Source organism: Leptodactylus fuscus, chromosome 4, assembly GCF_031893055.1.
Source record: "Leptodactylus fuscus isolate aLepFus1 chromosome 4, aLepFus1.hap2, whole genome shotgun sequence".
Lineage (NCBI taxonomy): Eukaryota > Metazoa > Chordata > Amphibia > Anura > Leptodactylidae > Leptodactylus > Leptodactylus fuscus.
Window position 1 is genome coordinate 15,905,075 of NC_134268.1, and position 16,425 is coordinate 15,921,499.

At 43.5% G+C, this 16,425-nt stretch overlaps 1 protein-coding gene across 1 annotated transcript in view; it reads left to right on the top strand.

The window, feature by feature from the left end:
• OC90 (otoconin 90) overlaps window positions 1-15,895 on the top strand; it is a 31,572-nt gene extending 15,677 nt beyond the window's left edge. Inside the window, exons 12-18 of the mRNA XM_075271947.1 lie at window positions 1,600-1,638; window positions 3,114-3,149; window positions 3,421-3,453; window positions 3,732-3,821; window positions 9,871-10,045; window positions 14,303-14,409; window positions 15,579-15,895. Coding sequence (XP_075128048.1) covers window positions 1,600-1,638; window positions 3,114-3,149; window positions 3,421-3,453; window positions 3,732-3,821; window positions 9,871-10,045; window positions 14,303-14,409; window positions 15,579-15,895 — 797 coding nt within the window. The remainder of the gene's footprint in view (window positions 1-1,599; window positions 1,639-3,113; window positions 3,150-3,420; window positions 3,454-3,731; window positions 3,822-9,870; window positions 10,046-14,302; window positions 14,410-15,578) is intronic.
• Window positions 15,896-16,425: the final 530 nt, after the last annotated feature.

A 16,425-nucleotide genomic window follows, 5' to 3' on the forward strand; every position in this document is an offset into this window, starting at 1 on the left:
AATACGGCGACACAACACGCTGAGCAGGTGACTAGAGGCGGAGGTATTCATAGACGCTTGTGGTATTTTTATCCTTCACTACGTCAAATAATAGGCAGATTCATGAACTGTGTCAGATTGTAAAGAGAAAAGCGATCATTATACAGAGAGGTAGAGACAAAAGGAGGAAAAGCGAGAGGAGAAAGAAGTGAGAGGAGGAAAAGGGAGAGAAGGAAGAAGGGGGGAGAAAGGAGGAAAAGGGAAAGAAGAAAGGAGGAAAAGGGAGAAGAGAGGGAGAAAGGAGGAAAGGGGAGAGGAGAAAGAAGCGAGAGAAGGAAAACGGAGAGAAGGAAGAAGAGGGGGGAGAAAGGAGGAAAAGGGAGAGAAGAAAGAAGCGAGAGAAGGAAAAGGGAGAGAAGGAAGAAGAGGGGGGAGAAAGGAGGAAAAGGGAGAGAAGAAAGAAGCGAGAGAAGGAAAAGGGAGAGAAGGAAGAAGAGAGGGAGAAAGGAGGAAAAGGGAGAGAAGGAAGAAAAGGGAGAAGGAGGAAGGAGGAAAAGAAGAAAGAAGAGAGAGAGAAAGGAGGAAAATGGAGAGAAGGAAGAGGGGGGGAGGGGGAAAAGGGAGAGAAGGAAGAAAAGGGAGAAGGAGGAAGGAGGAAAAGGGAGAGAAGAAAGAAGAGAGAGAGAGAAAGGAGGAAAATGGAGAGAAGGAGGAGGGGGGGAGGAGGAAAAGGGAGAGAAGGAAGAAAAGGGAGAAGGAGGAAGGAGGAAAGGGAGAGAAGAAAGAAGAGAGAGAGAAAGGAGGAAAATGGAGAGAAGAAGGAGGGGGGGAGGAAAAGGGAGAGAAGGAAGAAGGGAGGGAGAAGGAAAAGGGGAGGAAAAGAGGGACAAATGAGATGAAGGGAGAGAAGCAGGAAGAGAGGGACAAAGGAGAAGGGTGAGAAGGAAGAAGAGGGGGAGAAAGGAGGAAAAAGGGAGAGAAGGAAGAAGAGAGGGAGAAAGGAGGAAAAGGGAGAGGAGGGGGGGGAGAAACAAGGAAAAGGGAGAGAAGGAAGAAGAGAAGAGAAAGGAGGAAAAGGGAGAGGAGGAAGAAGAAGGGGGAAAGGAGGAAAAGGGAGAGAAGAAAGAAGAGAAGAGAAAGGAGGAAAAGGGAGAGAAGGAAGAAAAGTGAGAAGGAGGAAGGGAGGGAGAAGGAAAAGGGGAGGAAAAGAGGGACAAATGAGATGAAGGGAGAGAAACAGGAAGAGAGGGACAAAGGAGAAGGGTGAGAAGGAAGAAGGGAGAGTGATAAAGAGGAGGAGAAAAAAAAAAACAGAGGAAGAAGAGAAAGAAAGCAGAGCAGGGCAGAAAAGGGAAGAGAGAAGAGGAAGGAAGGGAGAGACAAAGAATTCTAAACATGAGCAAAAATTCTTTGCGGCTCAGACTGTACAAATTCTTCTGATAATGGACATAACAAAAAAAAAAAAACAACAACAAAAAAACAAAACTACAAATAACGCCTGCGGACTCTTGGTCTTTCCCTCTCCTCCTAATTCCTTATTTCTAATCTAGTACAACAGGAAAGCCTTCTATTAAGTTTGTTGTATATAAAGGTTAAGTCAATGTTTCTGTCATGTTACAGCTGGGTCAGAGACACCGGGAGGATCACCGAAAATGGAAGGTAGAGTTCTCGTACCTGGATAGTATACTGTATATACAGTTTGTATATTTTATTGGTAATAGATGGATCGATCCTTATATTGTAATGTGTGATGTGTGTTGGGACATTAGATCTGGTAAACCATAAATGAGGGATGATTTACTACTAGGATGGGCTGCATGGCAATAGAGATCATGTACAATGTCTTCACGTGAAAGAGCGCAGCCCAAACTTGCATGTGCTGCTATTCCACATAGTAGTATATAGGGAAGGGCCTCCACTAGGTTTCGGGGATGGTTACACGAAAGGTAACACTGTTGGATTTTGTTTATGATTGTAAAACCATTCCATGGGCCGCCATATACTGAGGTTGGAGGGGATATTACTCTCTGTTCTCACGAGAGACAGCTTTTTAGATACATCGCCATTGAGTATTGGCCTTCACTACTGGAGTAGAGGACTGAGCCATGGTCTGTATTGATTTATTGGTGGGATCTTATATTCTCCATAGCCATGCTGGACAACAGAAGGCCGGTCCGTACAGAGCACGTTCGGTTCTATAAATAATATCTGTCTCTGAAAGTAGGAACACGCAAACATTTCTTATAGGGTTGTTTAGGATTACAACAATATGACTGGTGTCTTCTAGAATCTGCGGCTGGTGTTCAAGGTCAGACTGAGACTCTTTGGGCCACCAGATAAAATTATTTTCAAGGCCCCCAGGAACAAGACCTCAAAATGGGGGATCTTCTGCCTGGTCCCACTGGTGGATCTGCTGGTACTTGGGTAGACCACCCTAAAACAACTTGCGTCTGGTATTGGAGCGGATGGAAGTGAGATAGTCTGAGGTGCAACACCAGGCATAACCCAAGGTGCTGTTTTTGCAATAAGGACGTACCTATCTACCTACCGTATGTGACTTCATGACGGGGGTTTCTACAGGAAGTTCCATTTTTTTTGATACATATGTATAGAATCCAAAAGAGTGTAGATAAAAATTCCCCAACCTGCACAAAGTCACAAAAAAATTGGATTTGTTTTGTGACTTTTTGAGAAGTTCGTCCACTTGTTTCGTTTCAGGCTGAGATTGTTTGGCCAAAATGAGAAGTAATATTTTTATGACATCATCCAGGAGGCCAGACGACTGAGGAGGACCATTAGGTAGCCCAGGAGAGAAGGTTATTGACCGTGTTATTGTGTATCCGCACCTCCACTTATTATATTGTGGGGTCTGAAGAAACCTCAGAGTATAATAGTGATTGGTAAATCCTAAAAGGTCCAACTTCAGGTCAAACCCAAAATTTGGGACGAATCTGGTTTGCTCTATTGAACGTAGTGGCTGACCCCAGTGATCCATAGGGGTGCGGCTGCAAATACCACCCACTTTTAGGCTGCATTTTTGGTAATGAAAAACAAGTTGCTGAATTTCCTTGATCTCCCATGCTCAGTAACCATGTAACACACTCGGGATTTCGTGATCTTTGTTCTCGTTTCAGGTCCCAGTGATATCCTCAATAACTTAAGGCCAGCAGGTAAATCTTGTAACCTTTGTTCACAGTATAAAATGTGTTGATATGAATAAAGCTTGTTGACGTGACCACTACTTTGTCGTAATTCTGGTAAGATCTTTGATCTCGATGTATGTAAATAAAGAGGGCGGAGAGAGAAATCACCAGCGGGTAAGTATCACAAGGTGAGCGCGCAGGCGGGGGTCATGTCAATAAGCTTTATTTATATCAACACTGTTAAACAATTCCAGCGTATTATAGTACGTGATCCAACTAACATAACTCTGTATTTCAGGCACCTCTCGACCCTCCAATGTAACCCCCACAAGTAAGTGTCCCCATATAACTAGTCTAAAGCCAAGAAAAGTTGATCGGTAGATAGATTTGGTGGAATGAATATTGTGTGTAACATTAGACCGTCTGTAACAATAGTAGGAACGTTAGAAAGGACTTAGTATTGTGTACAGAGAACAAGCAGGGGCAAGAAGAATAGGAAGACTTATTTTCCCACTATTTTATGTTGAAGGCAAGAAACATTGAGAACGATTTTATTTCAGTTTGTGATTGAACATAATTTTGTGTTATAACATAACGTGTAACTTACAGAGTCAGGATTCAAGTTTGTAGAAGAAAGTACCCAAAGATCAGCCGTGTCACCGATCTCTGCTGTGACGGACAGTGAATCAGTGGAACAAGGTGAGTAGAGAAGATAAGATAATCCTTTAATAGTCCCAATGTGGGGAGATTTCAGCATGTTACAGCAGCCTAGTAATACAGATACAGGAGAATACACAGTAATATATTACAGACGTAGACACACATATGCTGAGAAGAGAAGATATACTAGGAGTCCATAGCAGCTAAGGAAGAAAAGGAAGAAGGAAGACTTCATCGTCATAATCATTAGTTCTCTGTGCGGAGTGATCTTCGCTTGGACTGATGTAGATTATACAGCCTGGTCGCGGTTGGAAGGAAGGACCTGCGATAGCTCCTTCTCACACTTGGGGTGAAGCAGACGGTCACTTACAGTGCTGCCAAGTCCCATCAGGGTCCCATACATGGGGTGGGATTTGTTCTCCTGCATGGAGGTCACCACAGACAGTATCCTTCTGTCACCCACCACCTGTACTGGGTCCAGGGGGCTCCCCAGGACAGAGCTGGCCCTTCTGATCAGCCTGTCAAGTCTATTTCTGTCCCTGGTTGATATACTGCTCCCCCAGCAGGCCACACCGAAAAAGATGGCTGAAGCAACCACAGAGTTTAAGAAGGCCCTAAGAAGTGGCCCCTGGACTCCGAAGGCCCTCAGCCTCCTGAGCAGGTAGAGTCTGCTGTGGCCCTTTCTGTGCAGCGCCTCCAGGTGATCAGCCCAGTCTAGTTTATTATTGATATAGAGAATAGAGAGATACCGAGCACACTTATAGTGTAGATGGTCTATTATAAATATATAGATGAATTATCTGGTGTTTATGAAAAGAACTCAGGACCTGGTGGCCTCTCACCTGATCGGGTTGTGACTCCGTTCACAACTCCGTTTTCAGCAATATTAGGCTTCGTCAGAGTGAGAGTGGCAGCACGTCTCTATAACACTGGTCAAAAACCAGGAGGATGCACCAATGGAAGAACAAAAGGACGGCGCTCTCAGGTCCAAAGTAATTTATTCAAAAAGAAGATTGCACTTTTTTTTTTTTTTTTTTTAAATGATTCTAATTAGAAAACATAAAAATCTATATGATTACATTCCTAAAAATATATATATATAAATATAGCCCACCATGTTCATGATATACTCGATATTGGTACATTAAATTTCTATCTGACTATTATACAAATTAAAAATGAAAAATAAATTGAATAATTTAAATAGTTTAAAACATGCATTTCAACCAATTATATAGGCCCTTCCCTAAAAATACACCTTTTAGTTAACAGTATACATTAAGAATGACCAAAAGGATTATACAAGGTAACTCATCTGTTTACATCCTCAGTTGCGATATTTAGGCCCGCTGGATGTAATGTTCTGGATGTTTAAATTTAATACATCTCTTTTTTATTTAGCTTACTCAGTCTATCACTATTACCCGGGGGAACCCAGTCAATTGGTGTTACCAAAAATCCGCTGAAGCTTTTGTTGTGATGTTCATCTGCATGTCGCGACACACTATGTTTCATGTAACCGTTTGTGACATTCGAGCGATGCTTGTTGATACGCTCGCTTAATTGTCTAGATGTTCTGCCTATATATTGGAGGCCACACGGGCATTCCAATAAATATATTACAAATGACGAAGTACAATCAAGATGGTATTTTATTTTAGTGCAATCTTCTTTTTGAATAAATTCCTTTGGACCTGAGAGCGCCGTCCTTTTGTTCTTCCATTAGTTTATTATTGAGGATCACGCCCAGATACTTATAGGTCCTGACTATCTCAATACATGTCCCTTGGATCTCCACCGGGTCGGAGCACTTCTCCGTTTACTAAAGTCCACCACCATCTCCTTGGTCTTCCCAGCATTAATCCTGAGCTGGTTCTGCTGGCACCATTCAACAAAATCCCAGTATCTGTATTCCCTATCGTCGCCATCAGTGATAAGGCCGACTATAGCAGAGTCATCGGAGGACTTCTGTAAGTAACAGCTGGAGGAGTTGTGCCTAAAGTCAGCAGTGTACAGTGTGAAGAGAAATGGGGCAAGAACTGGAGGTGCCCCCGTACTACAGATCACAGTGTCAGACACACAGTCCTGGGCTCTCACATACTGAGGGCGGTTTGTCAGGTAGTCTAGGGTCCAGTTGGACAGGTGATGGTCCCTCCACCAAGGTTCAGCTTCTCCCTCAGTAGCCCTGGCTGAATGGTGTTGAACGCACTGGAGAAATCACAGAACATTATTCTCACAGTGTTCCCGGGTTTCTCCAGGTGAGAGAGAGCTCTATGAAGAAGGTGGATGATGGCGTCATCTACCTCAATGCCTGGCCGGTAGGCAAACTGGAGGGGGTCCAGAGCGGAGCTCACTAGGGGGCGTAGGTGTGTCAGGACCAGTCTCTCTAGGACCTTCATCAGGTCACATATATAAATATATGTGTGCGTGTCCCTGCTTAACTTGACAAGAATATAACTACTATAATACTACTCCTATGTACAAGAATATAACTACTATAATACTGCTCCTATGTACAAGAATATAACTACTATAATACTACTCCTATGTACAAGAATATAACTACTATAATACTGCTCCTATGTACAAGAATATAACTACTATAATACTACTCCTATGTACAAGAATATAACTACTATAATACTACTCCTATGTACAAGAATATAACTACTATAATACTACTCCTATGTACAAGAATATAACTACTATAATACTACTCCTATGTACAAGAATATAACTACTATAATACTACTCCGATGTACAAGAATATAACTACTATAATACTTCTCCTATGTACAGGAATATAACTACTATAATACTACTCCTATGTACAAGAATATAACTACTATAATACTGCTCCTATGTACAAGAATATAACTACTATAATACTACTCCTATGTACAAGAATATAACTACTATAATACTACTCCTATGTACAAGAATATAACTACTATAGCCGACCCCCCTAATTTTACCACAGAAAACTGGGAAAACTTATCGACTCGAGTATAAGCCGAGGGGGGGGGATGCAGCAGCTACTGGAAAATTTCAAAAATTAAAATGGTCGGAGTTTTTGGGTGCAGTAGATGTTGGGAAAGGGGAGGGGGTCTTTTGGTTGTCTGTCTGCCCCTTCCCTGAGCTTGAGGACTGATGTATTCTAGGGAAAGTGAGAGTGATTTAGAACTCTTATTTCTTTTTTTTTAAATCTTTTTTTTTTGCACTGTTTTATGGGAGATTCTATACATTGATATTGCGGCTGGTCATAGACCCCCCCCCCTCCTTAAAAAAAAAATAATTTTTTTTTTGACTCGAGTATAAGCCGAGGGGGGCTTTTTCAGCACAAAAACTGGGCTGAAAAATTCGGCTTATACTCGAGTATATACGGTATCTATAGTCTATACATAAATACACGTCCTACTTCTCTTCGTGGAGTTACTAACCTACTGTACTGATGGTGTCCTCAGGGATCGGCAGATATATGCATCACTACATAAGATTCCTCCAGCACAGGACAGTCTTTTGCATGTTCCTCGGTGACTAAGTTTATCCAGAGGGAAGAATAGTCAGAGCGCTGTCAAGGTGACTGAGGACAAGGAGATTCCAGTCCCTGGCAGAGCGTCTCCCCTCAGGACATGGTGTCTTATAGGCCGCTGATTAGACTGTGCCCGGGAATCTCTCGGAGACTTCGCTGACTACAGTAATTGGGCTTCTAATTGCTGTAAAGATCTAAACGCTCTAATTCAGATGAAGGAATGTACGACTTAGAGCTCAGAGTCATTCCAGGAACTTGTGCAGGTCTCAGGGGTCTATTGGAAGTGACAGGCAGTGGTGTGAGCGGCCATACTGGAGGACAGATGAGATACATCACAGCGTCTCCTGGGATACATTGTATCCACACTGTGACAATGACTGGTAATCCAGGATGTTATCAGGTCACAGCATCGCCCTCAGCACCAGCGCCGCCTCCCACAGGAGAAGATTTAGCTAGAATAGAGAGGAAATGTTGTGAAAGGTAAAACCAGACAAGGCAACGATAACCGGAGGATAGCAAGAGGTTAATTTAAAGGGGTTTAACCTATATACGATATTTACTGGTTACAAAGAAATCGGAATGTCCCACGAGAACTGAGACAAAGGCTTTTCTGACTTGCTAAATGGTTACAATCTGGATGTATGCCCTGACCACTAGAGGGGGCCACATGCATATGGTATAATGCAGCAAGGGTCTGTAGAATTACTGTGCTATGAGCTCCCCCTAGTGGTGACTGCATTTGATCATTCCTGGGCCTCCTTTTTGGTTGCAAATTTACCCCAGAAATATTTTCTGCTCCCATTTACTTCAATGGCAGGTTGCAGTGGAATTTGCTGGAACGATTCTTCCCCCCCAAGAGCTGATTTTTTTTTTTTTCACCTAGCAGAAAATGAAGTTTCTCTGCAAAAATTGTTGCGGAAAATTCCAAGCCAAAAATTCCATTGATCACATGGCCATGTCGCACCTCAGTCCCATTTGCTTGAATGAGATTTACCTTTAGCATGACCATGTGGTCAACAGATGTGATGTCACTTCCTGAGATGAAGAGAAGAGTCAGGTTTTCTCATCCTGGATAATCCCTTTAAGGTCCTTTTACTAAAAACCGCTCTATACGCACAACCATCTTCCAGCTGAAAGTCAAAAGGGTCAGGAAGAAATGGGGCACGAGCTGTCTCTTTTTCAAAAATTGCCTACATGGCATCCACCTCGCAGTGTGTTGGATCTCTCTTGACCTTCAATTTATTCAGGCATACACAAGTATCATTCACAGATATCAGACTCCCTCCCACACTATTACTGAACCTCGATAAGCCTAAACTTTTGACACCTGACAGTAAAAAGTGATTACAGTGCACTTACCTTCAATGACCACTGGTGACGTCTTCTCTCAATGTAATTGTCAACTTTTCCTTTTCTTCTCCATCCGAGCCCAGACCACCATGATGATTTCTTCCATGACCTCCTGTTGTCTCCCAAGTTTTCCTGCTTTGTGTCCCTCTATATAACATACTCCCTAATAGAGTAGTACTTGATCCGCCTAGCCCAGTTTCCATAGTTAGTGGAGTGGCTCAAGTTCCTCGTAGCAGACTCGGTCCAAGCATCGCACTGACGTTGCCACATTGTGATGCCTAAACTGGGGCAAAAATATGCAAATCTATTCTCCAGGATGTAATTAGGAGAACAGTGCCTCTGTATGCCGCCCTCTAGGGGCAGCCCCCTTAACATCATGTATGAGCCAGTTAAAAAACCTACTGACATGATGCGAGGTTTATTGGCAAATTAGTATTTCTATTCCAAAAGGAACAGATTCCCAGCTATGGACAACGCTGTTTTGGTCTTTTGGACCTCCTCAGCATAGCGCAGGGATACTGATTTGGCAGAGTGAGAGACTACAGACCAGAGTCAGGAGATAATCATACATATTATCATATTATACATATTATCCCCTGACCCTGGTCTATAGTCTCTCACTCTGCCAAATCAGTATCCCTGCGCTATGCTGAGGAGGTCTAAAAGACCAAAACAGCGCTGTCCATAGCTGGGAATCTGTTCCTTTTGGAATAGAAATACTAATTTGCCAATAAACTCTGATAATGTCAGTAAGCTTTTTAACTGAATCATGCATGATGTTAAGGGGAATGTCCCTAGAGGGCGGCATACAGAGGCACTGTTCTCCTAATTACATCCTGGAGAATAGATTTGCATATTTTTTACCCAGAATCCCTAGCGGAGCAGAAAGACTTGTAAGTCTCCGTATGCCTATGTAGGCACACACTCTCTCTAATGTGTATGATTATCCCCTGACCCTAAACTGGGCCAGTGATGGCTTACACGTGGCCCTGGCATCTTGGGCTTCAGGCCTTAGTGAATGATCAGTCATAGAGTAGATGCCCTAAGGATATGGGTACAATTGAATGGGGCTGCTAATAATCCACAAGTATCGGCCATGGGTGCCTGGTGCTGGATACGCCACAGAAATGGATCCCTGTGTTCCCGGGAAGATTTCAGGATTCTAGGTTTACTTAAAATAAAAGGAAATGTATCTTTTTCTCCAAGTCTGTGACAGATTTCACTTCCAACGTGTTATGGAGAATGGGAACGTCATGAGCGACTTACCGCTGCTCGGCGAGATGCTGTACTGCCTGACAGGCCGCTGCCCGGAGGAGTTCGAGTCATATGGCTGCTACTGCGGACAACAGGGGAGTGGGAACCCCAAAGATATACTGGACAGGTACAATGTTTAGGCAGACATGGCATCTTTCTTGTATGAATCTTAAAGGGGTTGCCTTGGGATAGGTTACCAATGTCTCATTGTCAAGGATACAACCACTGTGATCCCTACCAATCCCAATCACATGGGCATGCATTGACTATAATGGATCTACCATGTGACCTCTGTAGAAAGCCAAGTAAAGCAGTCAGGAGAAGAACGGATAGCTCTCCGATGCTTAAAAACATTATATGGACAGGTCCTTAGTCTGAGCTAATAAGGTATTAGAACTCCTTCCATTTAAAACACAGAGAACTGCAGCTGCATCGGCCCCTTATCCCCACCATCTACCATTCAGCTTTACACACAGAGAACCCGGGGTTACATCACCTTTACGCAGTGTTCAGAATTCTGTTGCTTACATAACAGGCACGGAGTTGTACACTCATTGTGTCACAAAACTAGTTTGGCTTAGGGCCACTCTTATGGGCAATGTCCATGTCCACCCCTACTCTTGTCTTCACCCTTAACACTCCATACAGGGATTTTGCTGCAGGGAGACCACCAGGTCACTCACTACCTGCGATCCTGGTGTTGGAGACCCGCTGACCAGCCAGGGAAAGGAGTGTGGTGCAGAGCACCAAGACATCAGGCAAAAGCAGAGCGTGAAAACAGGCCATGTTCAGGGTTGGTAGTGTACATGAACAGAGTAAACAGGCAGGAGGTCAGGGCTGGCAGAGTATATATACAGAGAGTAAAGCAGCAGGAGGTCAGGGCTGGCAGAGAATATGTACAGAGAGTAAACAGGCAGGAGGTCAGGGCTGGCAGAGTATATATACAGAGAGTAAAGCAGCAGGAGGTCAGGGCTGGCAGAGAATATGTACAGAGAGTAAACAGGCAGGAGGTCAGGGCTGGCAGAGTATATATACAGAGAGTAAACCAGCAGGAGGTCAGGGCTGGCAGAGTATATGTACAGAGAGAAAACAATCAAGAGGTCAGGGCTGGCAGAGTATATATACAGAGGGGAAACAGGCTAGATATGAGGGCTAGAAGAGTACATATACAGAGGGGAAACAGGCAGGAGGTCAGAGCTGGCAGAGTATATATACAGAGGGGAAACATGCTAGAAGTCAGGGCTGACAGAGTATATATACAAAGTGTAAACAGGAAGGAGTTCAGGGCTGGCAGAGTATATATACAGAGGGGAAACAGGCTAGAGGTCAGGGCTGGCAGAGTATATATACAGAGAGTAAACAGGCAGGAGGTCAGGGCTGGCAGAGTATATATACAGAGAGTAAACAGGCAGGAGGTCAGGGCTGGCAGAGTATACAGTCTTATGAAAAAGTTTGTGCCCCCCTATTAATCATTTTTAGTTCTAAATATTTTGGTGTTTGCAGCAGCCATTTCAGTTTGATATATCTAATAACTGATGGACACAGTAATATTTCAGGATTGAAATGAGGTTTATTGTACTAACAGAAAATGTGCAATATGCATTAAACCAAAATTTGACCGGTGCAAAAATTTTGGTACCCTTATTTTATTGATCTGAATACTCCTAACTTCTTTTTATTGACTTACTGAAGCACAAAATTGGTTTTGTAACCTCACTGAGCTTTGAACTTCATAGCCAGGTGTATCCAATCATGAGAAAAGGTATTTAAGGTGGCCAATTGCAAGTTGTTCTCCTATTTGAATCTCCTCTGAAGAGTGGCATCATGGGCTACTCAAAACAACTCTCAAATGATCTGAAAACAAAGATTGTTCACCATAGTTGTTCAGGGGAAGGATACAAAAAGTTGTCTCAGAGATTTAACCTGTCAGTTTCCACTGTGAGGAACATAGTAAGGAAATGGAAGACCACAGGGACAGTTCTTGTTAAGCCCAGAAGTGGCAGGCCAAGAAAAATATCAGAAAAGCAGAGAAGAAGAATGGTGAGAACAGTCAAGGACAATCCACAGACCACCTCCAAAGAGCTGCAGCATCATCTTGCTGCAGATGGTGTCACTGTGCATCGGTCAACAATACAGCGCACTTTGCACAAGGAGAAGCTGTATGGGAGAGTGATGAGAAAGAAGCCGTTTCTGCAAGCATGCCACAAACAGAGTCGCCTGAGGTATGCAAAAGCACATTTGGACAAGCCAGCTTCATTTTGGAAAAAGGTCCTGTGGACTGATGAAACAAAGATTGAGTTGTTTGGTCATACAAAAAGGCGTTATGCATGGCGTCCAAAAAAAACAGCATTCCAAGAAAAGCACTTGCTACCTACTGTAAAATTCGGTGGAGGTTCCATCATGCTTTGGGGCTGTGTGGCCAATGCCGGCACCGGGAATCTTGTTAAAGTTGAGGGTCGCATGGATTCCACTCAGTATCAGCAGATTCTTGAGAATAATGTTCAAGAATCAGTGACGAAGTTGAAGTTACGCCGGGGATGGATATTTCAGCAAGACAATGATCCAAAACACTGCTCCAAATCGACTCAGGCATTCATGCAGAGGAACAATTACAATGTTCTGGAATGGCCATCCCAGTCCCCAGACCTGAATATCATTGAACATTTGTGGGATGATTGGAAGCGGGCTGTCCATGCTCGGCGACCATCAAACTTAACTGAACTTGAATTGTTTTGTAAAGAGAAATGGTCCAAAATACCTTCATCCAGGATCTAGGAACTGATTAACAGCTACGGGAAGCGACTAGAGGCAAAAGGAGGATCGAATAAAAATATTACTGCCACTTTTCTGTTGAGGTGCCCATACTTTTGCACCGGTCACATTTTGGTTTAATGCATATTGTACATTTTCTGTTAGTACAATAAACCTCATTTCAATCCTGAAATATTACTGTGTCCATCAGTTATTAGATAGATCAAACTGAAATGGCTGCTGCAAACACCAAAATATTTACAACTAAAAATGATTAAGATTAATAGGGGGGCACAAACTTTTTCATAGGACTGTATATACAGAGGGGAAACAGGCTAGAGGTCAGGTCTGGCACAAAACATGAAGAGAGTAAACAGGCAGGAGGGTCAGGATTGGAAGCACAAATTCAATTGTCAGGAACAGGCCACGGTTAGTACCAAAAGATCAGAAGGTCGTGGTAACAGAAAGGTACAGCAGTGACAGGACATTCAGCGGCGCATAAATAGTAGGCAGAGACAAAGTCAGCTAAGAGGCTGAGGTCAGAACCTAAACAATGAGAAAGCAATAACACCTAGGCAGGTCACTAGTAAACCAGTAACCATTGCTCAGACAAGGTGTGGCAGATGAAGCAGAGTTTTATACCTGCAGAGGGACAAAGATAGGCTAGGCAAGATTTACTGACAAGTTTGCTGACTTGTAGAAGCAGGAAGGAAGCGCGGACGTGCCCTATGGTCAGACCGACACCATCATGAAATGCCTGCGCCTGGCAGCGTGGCGGAGCTGGGAACAGACTGTGTGGAGAAAGGCGGCAACCTGCTGCCATTAGAGGTTAAATGTTTGATCTGGTTCAGCGTCTGTATACAATACTGTTCACACCAGGCAATATATTAATAGTCAGCTATTGGAATAAACAGCTCTATTACACCCGCGCACTCCAGCACCAGGACGAGATTTGGGTCTTTGGGCTGCCAGGAACATAAATTGACTCAGCATCAGGAGCCATAGTGGAGTAGATTAGATTTATCTGCTCTTTACCCCTTTAATGCACCAGGTGCCATACATATCACTGCAAAGAGTCTGCCCCCTGCAGACAGAAAATTGAACTGCCTGAGGCAATAAGCAACCCTGCAGCTAAGGCAGCAAAGTGATGAACTCCTGCCAGCAGAAGTCTAAATGCAGCTCTGGATATGACTGGAGAGTAAGATATGGACAGAATACAGACAGATTCTCTGTGCCGAGAAGGACACAAATGTCACGACTGTACAGTTAATCTGTAGCAAAGCCTGGCAGGAAGTGTGCAGTAAACTGCAGCGCCACCACAGGGGAAACTAAGCATTACACAATATCAATAGGTTGTCTGTGCAACACAATACAGGACAGAGAGACTTTTGGCAACCAGTCTGCACCCTGGCCATAATATTAGGAGCAGAGGACCCCCCTCTATTAACACAAAAGTCAATTATGACAAGAGTTTTTCTAGCGTAGACAACCCCTTTAAGCTTTATATACATAATACTGGAGACTCCTTTAATAACTTGTTATAACCTTTTAAGGCAAATGACTACGTACCATACCAGACGCATACAATACGGTACGTTCCGCCACCTTACACCTTTTCTGCTCCTGCCCTCAGCTGCTGTTTCTCCCACCAATGCTGTATTGAGCATCTGAAGAAAATCGGCTGCGCCCCGGACAGAAATGTCAGGTCAGAGATCGTGTGCGTGGAACACAAGCCAACATGTAAGAAGACACTTTCTCTTAATATTGAGTGGATTTTTTTTTGTGGAAAGGGTTACTGTGGGGAAATAAAAAGAATACACGGAGATATCCCCAGTCCATGAAGTGGGGGCACATTGGGGGTGCAGTTTCAAACTCCCTTACGGCGAAGATCCCTTTAAAGTTGGGTGTGCACAATCTTCTCCGATCTATAGGGAACATCCAGATTTTACTGCTTCCAAGGGTGCCCAAAAATTCTTCTAGACAAAATTAATCAAAACTTACTGTATATACTCGAGTATAAGCCTAGTTTTTCAGCACCTTTTTGTGCTGAAAAAGTCCCCTTGGCTTATACTCGAGTCAAGCAAAAAAATAAATAAAAATAAAATAAAAATTTCGGTGGGGATGCAGCCCATGGACTGAAGGGGCGCCGATTCCATACAAATGCTGGATAATCCCTTTTAACTGTATGGGACTCCATCCGACTTCCCACTGTAGCGACAGCATGTATATATAACCAGCCTTTTCTTGTTTCGACTTGGCAGACGCTAGTGAGCGTCCTCTATTGGGGAAGCCTTACGTAGCTTCACATTTTTCTTCCAGTGGTCGCTAGAGATAAGCAAATTGAGTAAGCACAAATCAAATTTGGTTTAAAATTCACAACATTTTTTGATAAAAATTTGTCATTTGTTTTGGATGATTTCCTTAAAATGGTGGTGCAATTGTTAAACTAGGTCAGTGACCAAGAAGAACAGTTGTAAACAGATTAGAGTTGCTTTCGATCATGAGGTCTCTCTTGGACCATGAAACTAGGTCAAGGACCAAGAGTTTTCTTCAGGACCACATCTAAACCAACTATAAGTTGAAGGAGAAAGTTTGCTCTTGGCTACTAAAAGCCGGTCATTGACCTAAAAGTAACCTCATGGACCACATGATTATAGTCATTATGGGCTGGTTTACATAGGTGTCCTATAAAACCATATATCCAAAAAGTCCAATCATGCTAGGTTCACTTTGGACCAAATTTATTCAGTCTGAATCAAACCTGACCTGGCTTTGAGTTTGGGTGATTTGGCCACCACTAGAACAGTAGAAGCTCTTTCTATTGGTTCTCCTACAATAACCTTATCTCCTAAGACGGTATTATGGCCATGGGTTTAGGAAATGTAACTATGACTTCTGTATGTCTCCAGGTGTGGGATGGAGCATTTGTGACAAGCTGATATGCGTCTGCGAGCAAGCGGCTGCTGAATGTATGGCGACGGCACCGTTCAACAGCACCATGAGATCCCTGAACAAGAGGCAATGCCAGGGGGGCGCACAACCTTGCAGGAATCCAGGCAATGACGAAACACAAGAACGGGCCATGGGGCAAAAATCAGACAGCTCAAGCTCAGAAGACAGCAGTGAGGAGCGCAGTCCTATGAAGGACATAGTAAGAGCGGAGGAGTCTGGATCGCTAGTGCCAAGAGGAGGAAGACGGACACGCTCCATATTTTTTGGGAATTAGTGCGGGGAATATAAAAATACACACCTTAGGCATGTTGTAGAGGAATTTCACCATGGTGCATCATCTAATGTCATAGACGCAGGGCAGAAGATGCTATGGTGAGATGGGCTCATTTATGTTGGGTTTGGTAGAGCACTCAAACCCTCCGATGCCGATCACATTAAGAAAAAATAGTTCAACGCTTGATAGCGCGGTGTTGGGCTTTGGCTAGAACTTAGCCTAATCCATTCCACAATCCCATAGTCTTTGGTCCCTTGATTGTCTTAGATGACTGTACAAATGCCCATGGGTGCCATTTTATGATGGGTCAATAGGATTTGGAATTCCCCTTTGGGGGGAGTCTGTTACCAGCGCCCACTATATCACCCCAGACCTGCAAATAGAGTAGGGTCACCTAATTTAGCTGTGTTTTTCACCAAAAATGGTGATATCCTGACAAGGGGAAATTTGGAGAAATAGCAACACCCTTGACAAAAACATCAATACCTAGGCAACGATTGGAGGGGAAACGCAGTTAGATTCAGGTGACC